This window comes from Apaloderma vittatum, unplaced genomic scaffold, assembly GCF_000703405.1.
Source record: "Apaloderma vittatum isolate BGI_N311 unplaced genomic scaffold, ASM70340v1 scaffold11042, whole genome shotgun sequence".
NCBI classification, from domain to species: domain Eukaryota; kingdom Metazoa; phylum Chordata; class Aves; order Trogoniformes; family Trogonidae; genus Apaloderma; species Apaloderma vittatum.
This window is the reverse complement of record NW_009703081.1, coordinates 1-6,576: the sequence shown is the minus strand read 5'-3', so window position 1 is coordinate 6,576 and position 6,576 is coordinate 1. Positions and strand designations below refer to the sequence as shown.

Below are 6,576 nucleotides of genomic sequence, written 5' to 3'. Positions count from 1 at the left end.
CCCTTCCAACCCCCAACATTCTGTGATTCTAGAAAAAAAATAACTCCAACACTTGCACAGAGGAAAACCCCGCTGGAAAGGTTCCTCACCTTTCTCTGTTAGACATGGGCTTCATCTGAAGCTGAGGTGTCAGCCTGGTGGGCGCGTTCACGCTCTCACTGGATTCCTCCGGCGTGTGGCCCCTCTGGAAAACAGATCGCTCTGAGGGACAGGGAGACTGTGCCGAGAACTCAGCAAAGCCGTGAAAGTAGTTCCCGAGACAGAACCTGTGCTACTTCTCTACAGCATTTCTCAGAAGTTTAGAATACACAAATGGATAGATTTTCGGTCTGAGGGCACAAACCTGACTTCCTATTAACCTTACTCCAAAAAAAAGAGCTGTTTTCACTACTTACTCTCTTTTTTAGTTTGTGCTTTGACTTCCTTTTCTCTTTTGACCGCCCAGGCCTTCTGTGGGTGCTCACGGGCTGATTGCTTTTGCTTGAGAGTCCATTCATTCGCTGACTTTTTCCTCCAATTATTCCTCTGCATTTGTCAAAACCACACTTGCAGAGTTGCTTTTGGGAAAAAAACCACCACAATCAAACAAACACAAAAAGACCACACGGTAAATTATTTTAAATAAACCCCCAAACATTTCGATTCTCTCTCAATATTATAAAGAATCTGTTCTGCCAAATAGGACACAACAGATTTTGTTAATTGACCTTCAACTCTGCAGAACTGTTTGTCCCCGAAGAGTTTTTCCAAGGTCTCGCGCTGTGATTCTCACCTGTTTTTCAACATTAAATGAATGAAAATTGTAGTCGTAAGTCAGCTCGGTGCCAGCAGGCATGTCTTTAAGCGCGTACAATCCAATCCGGTAAACGCCATTAACAGACCTGCAGCGAAAATATAACAAAATATTCCCAATGATTAAAAAGAAAATTATCTTGGCTCACGTAGTGGGAAGGTTAGAGACGGGAAGCAACACTTCTGCCGTGCCCCGGATCACGCTTGTTCTTCATTTCTGCTGTTCTCCTGTTTATCTCTTCCAATAAACTCTTAAAGCCAAAAACCTGAACGCCGTATTTACAAAGTTGTGCTTCAAACCGAGAAGCTGCAAACTCTACCGGTTACCACGGCAGATCTACTCATCAACCACCGAGGTTCAGGCCCTCGCCCAAAATCCAGAGCTTGAGCTGAACATCACGCGTCATTCCACAAACCGCAGGAAGCCTCTCCCGCTCTTTAACTTGGTGTTTTGTTTGAGCTGGATTTTAAAATTCAGAACTTGATCGCTGCTGCTTAAATCCACTAAACCCAACTGCCTCTCCCATTCTGTAACTTGTGCTGTGGGGTTTTTTTGTGTGTGTTGGATTTTAAAATTCAGATCTTGATCGCTGCTACTTAAATCCACTAAAAGCGTCTGAGCCTCGGGAGCTGCTCGCTGCCCCGTCCCCGCAGCCGAGTCCCACCACGACCCTCTCTGCCTCACTCTGAGTTAGTCACTGCCCATTTCTCCCAGGTGTTTTCTTTCTTGCCTGTCTGGCACCAGATTTCTTCAGTCAACGTAATACTGATATGACATGGGGCGTGCTGAAATCAGACTACTTCCCTGCTTGCCTGCTCTTAAAAAAAATAATAAAAAATTGAACGACAAGGCAGAAAGAATACGTACACACAGATTACAGGATGGCATTACCCAGGCTTCTCAATTTGTAGCAGGTTAACAGCGTGACAAACAACAGGAAAACTTAAACCCTGTCTCCAAAATATCTAACACTTGAAAAGGTGACATTCTTTAGGCGCGACGCAAGCGTGGCAGTCGATATTTACACCGTCCAGCTTGACTCTCCTCCCTATTTTTAGATCAGATTCTCTTAGACGATGTGGTTTTCTATCTATATCTTAGTCACTGGTAGGCCAGCCTTCCAGTAAACAGAATATATTTCCCTTACCATTTCTGCATCTCACAGTTCGGATTACAGCTGTGGTTGATAAAACGAGCCTCGTTGCCCATTCGGTAACTGTCTATCACCATTCCGCTGTCTAAATTCAGGCAGTAATGGTCGCTGTGATTGTGGTACTGCTCGATCATCCGGTTCCTAGGAAGCAACACAGCAAAGTTATTTGTGATTCAAACAGGGAGTTAACGTGGCAGTAGCGCGGTCAAGAATTCTGAGAGCGGGTTTTGAAGAAAAAGCAGTTCTAATCTTTTATACGTAACAGAACCGTACACCTAGAGATGGAGGAAAACCGTTATTATACCTATTTTTATAAGTCAAGGCCACTGACAGAGCTTGGATTAGAATTTAGAAATTTGCTCTTCTGGAATGCTCCCTTTTGGGTTCTGCAGATTATTTGTACACATTTCACGTTGACAACCTGTGTACGGAAGAGAAAACGCAAGCAGACGTTCCTTGGTGTGTACATAGAATCACAGAACGGTTCGGGGCAGAAGGGACCATTAAAGGTCATCTCGTGCCACGGGCAGGGACACCTTCAACCAGATCCAGTCGCTCCGAGCCCTGTCCAACCTGGCCCCGAATGTCCCCGGGGACGGCGCCTCCACCACCTCTCAGGGCAACCTGGTGGTGTTTCACCACCCGCCGTGTAAAAAACAGTCTCCTTATTCCCAGTCTAAATCTCCCCTCGTTTAGTTTAGAGCCGTTACCCCTTGTCCCAGCACTACGTGCCCTGCTAAAAAGTCCATCTCCATCTTTCTTACACGGCCCCTTCAAGCACTGGAAGGTCACTAGAAGGTCTCCCTGGAGCCTCCTCCTCTCCAGGCTGAAAAGCCCCAACTCTACGAGCCCGTCCTTGCAGGGGAGGCGCTCCAGACCTCGGATCAGTTTTGTGTCCCTCCTCCGGACCCGCTCTGCCAGGGCCGTGTCTCTGAGGCCCCCAGGGGTGGATGCAGCTCCGCGGAGGAGCGGGCGCACCAGAGGGCAGCAGGAGTGCCTGTGTGTGTGCCGGCGTGCGACAGTCACCTTCTTCCTACCATTAGCTGGGACCGGACCCTATTTCTGGAATGACATCACTTGTGTCAGTGGTACCTCTGCGTGAGGAGATTTAATTTGTCTTCGATGGAGCTCTAAGGGCACCAAGACTGTCCCTCCAACCTCCACTATCCTATGATGCCAGGCAGTTAACAAGACCACATTTCCTCTCCTTGGTTACAGACACTCCCACTTGTTCTTTTCTCTTCCCAGCTATCTGCAAAAGCTCTGCCCTCCCTTCTGCCTTGCACCCTTCAAACCCCGCACAGTCCTTGTGGCAAATTCCCATGTGGCGTTTCCAGAGCAGATGTGGCAGAGGATGCATTCCAAACGCCAGTCACTCCGTTTGACTGAAAATAAAAACTCGCTGAATTCTAAGGCTTCCTTCTGGTGGCTGCAACCAGAAAAACATTCTTTTCCCCCTCTTTTCCTCTCCCCTATCTATGGATTTCCCGGCAACAATAATAGATGCTAAAGTCATTTATGGAGCCTTGCAGGCCGAAGCAGCAAATAAATATTTCTACCTGAATTCTTGCTCACTAACAACTTCTCCCAGATATTCAATGATAAACTGTCCCGCTTTCAGGGGTTCTTTGGTACGAATACCCCATCCTTTCTCCTCGGCCCGGAACCTTTCCAGGCACTGCACCCATTCGTGCCTCTGTATCCGCTGATTGCAGCACTGTTCACCACACGGGCAGGTGTTGGGTGAACACTCGGCAAAGATCATCCTAAAACGAAAAAAAGGACAAAATTGTTAAAGGAAGGCGAGCGGCATCCTTTCAGATCTATCATACAAGGAGGAAAAATAAATACAAAACCTGCTCTGTTAAACAGAAGTTATTAAAGAACAAAAACGCTTCTTGCTTTCAAGGTATAACTCACACAAAGATTCACAGCCTGGCTCTGGTTAAAGAGCGAAACGGAGCTTTTAAGGGGCTCTTCCTCCGAAGAAAGAGGCAGGGGAGCAGGCGTGCAGCGTGAGGTTACCCTGCACGCTCTGTGACAACACTTTTAGTACAGGGGTTGCACCCAGCATGCCTCTTTCTTAAGCTGTTAGTAGTCGACGGAAAATAAACCATTGATTGTAACCGTCTTACATGGTCAGTCAAGTTCTTTCTAACCTGTTAAGACAATCTTCCACGCAGCCCTTTCCGTTGTCGTCGTCTGGTTTCTTGCAGTTACAGGTGGTGGCCTCATAGCCAGAAAGAGGCTTCACGTCCACATAGACATCTGGAAGGAAAAAAAACCACCACAACAAAAAACCAAATGCAAACAGGGAAAAGAACTCTTTCCAGGTGAAGAAAAACAGAATTATTTATCTACAGAATCTTCATTTGATCACGTAAAGCAAAATAAAAAAGGAGGTGGGAGTGCCTTTCGTAGGCTGAAGAGCACGACAGAGAGGAGGCGTGTCATGAGAGAATTCCACAGTTAACGCACTTTAGTAATAAGATCTGACTTACTAGAGCGGATTTTTTTATAGAGTGGGACATCTGGCTTTTTATACAGCTGAAAAGGAAAGAAAGAAAATGTTAATACGTCGCAGAAGCGCACAATACAAGAGTCTGAGAAACTGTTCTGTACACACGTAACAGGTCTGTCACCGTTACCAGAAAATACGTCTGCGTTCTCTTCTTCAGGCTCCAACTGCATCACCAACAGGTCCAAAGAAAGTGCCCGAATAATCAGAATTTAGGCTTAACGAGCCTTTTTTTCCTAAGGTATTGTTTATTCTGATCTCACAATATGGATAATGAGGACAGACTATCCTGAACATCGCCGCTCCTCCCAATACTGAAGAATAACTATTTAAACCTGCTCCAGAGAGAGCATCTTTGGGGGGATTTCCACTTGAAGAAGTGGAAAAGAAAAACGATGAGATGGTCTAAGGGGTCTTTTCCGATTGGAACGATTCTGTGAGGTCTGTGCCTACAGGCAGGAGCCAAGAGAAAGGCAGGTTTGACTTCCAGATGACTGGAAAGGGCAGCTTCCACAATTTCCTACATACTCCATCCTTCGAAACAAGCTTCAAGGAGTCATTCCAATTTATTACGTATTTTGCACAAGTTTCCTGCGCTAAGAGCCTTCCCGCAGAACCGCCCGCGGGAGGGAGGTCCTGGATAAACCACACAAGCATCGTCAAACAAAACTCCGCGAGGGATTTCAATATCCCGGAAAATGTCAAGGAAATAATCACATGTATCTGTTATTTAGGGAATATTGGATAGAGAGGAGACAGAATAGAGAGAGAATAGAGATAGAGAGAGAATAGAGATAAAATAGAGAATAGAGATAGAATAGAGAGAGAATAGAGAGAGAATCGAGAACAGAGAGAGAATAGAGATAGATATAGAATAGAGAATAGAGAGAAAACAGAGAGAGAATAGAGATAAAATAGAGAGAGAACAGAGAGCGAATAGAGAGAGAACAGAGAGAGAATAGAGAGAGAATAGAGATAAAATAAAGAATAGAGAGAGAATAGAGAGAATAGAGATAGAGATAGAATAGAGAACAGAGAGAGAATAGAGATGGAGAATATTGGATAGAGAGAAGATGATAGAAAGGAGAAACGTAACAAACCTTCAACACATGGCAAGAAACTCTCCCTGGCTGAAATGTCAACAACGATCGTTACTTTAAAATGAGATTTTGGTGGTTTTACGAAGGGCAGCTGGAGCCACAGCCACCTGGGAATTTGTCTCACCCTTTACACGCTGAAGTTACGTGTCCGAGAGCGCTTCAGAGCCGGGGGCAGATTTACCCTCCAGCCTTAAATCCTGCGTTAAATCACTTGGTGAAAACTTCTCAGGGGGAAACAAAAAAAATTTTAAAAAATTCCTATTTTTAGGTTTGCTCGTATTTAAAGCTCTTTCAAAAGAACGAGACAGTTAAACAGTGCCTCCTCTTTCCTCAGCATGAACATTTCAGCTCGCGAGTGAAAAATAAATTCCACTCTGCTGGGACTGATCCAAGAAAAACAAGGCCTGAAATTTCTCAGCGCTCTTGGCAGCACATCTGAATTCTCTCGAGGCGTGTCTAAAACAAGCTCAGCGCAGAAAGCAGGCACGCTACCAGAATAAAAGTCTGCAGCAAAATTAACAGCTTTTTTTTTTTCATCGGAAACCCACAGGATTCCTATTTTGCAAGGGAACGGAATAATTCTGCCCATTAAACACATATGCAAATCCTCACACGGCGGCAGCAACAGGAACATTGATTAATATACGGGGCAGATATTAGAGCTTTCATGACAGAATCCTGCTGTTTTCTTTCTAAGATTTCTGAGCGTAATCTTGGCAACCCGGTAACTTTTCGTCTTGTACCTGATTGTGTTTCCACTGCCAGAGGATGTCGTAAGGCAGCTGGAAGTCAATCCTTTTTTGTCTGAGATACTTTCCTGAAATATATAAAAAAAAAAAAAATAAGCTTTGTGAGTCGCACACGCTCGTATCTGCAAATCCCCCCAGGGGGAAAAAAGAGCTGCTCCCGGGCACGGCACCAAAATCAAAAAGGCAGGAGAGCAGAATCCTCTCAGATTTGGTTTGGTAGCGCAGGGAAGAACCCTCCACAACTCTCTCGGGTGTTTTGTGAG

The 6,576-nt window shown here is 45.3% G+C and overlaps 1 protein-coding gene across 1 annotated transcript; it reads right to left on the bottom strand.

The window, feature by feature from the left end:
* Window positions 1–89: 89 nt before the first annotated feature.
* LOC104270204 (histone-lysine N-methyltransferase ASH1L-like) lies at window positions 90–6,381 on the bottom strand (the record flags this gene model as incomplete). Its single annotated transcript, XM_009864488.1, has 8 exons — window positions 90–184; window positions 396–557; window positions 773–881; window positions 1,941–2,087; window positions 3,506–3,712; window positions 4,106–4,214; window positions 4,448–4,493; window positions 6,308–6,381. Coding segments are annotated over 8 exons (949 nt in total), but the record flags the coding sequence as incomplete, so codon positions are not given.
* Window positions 6,382–6,576: the final 195 nt, after the last annotated feature.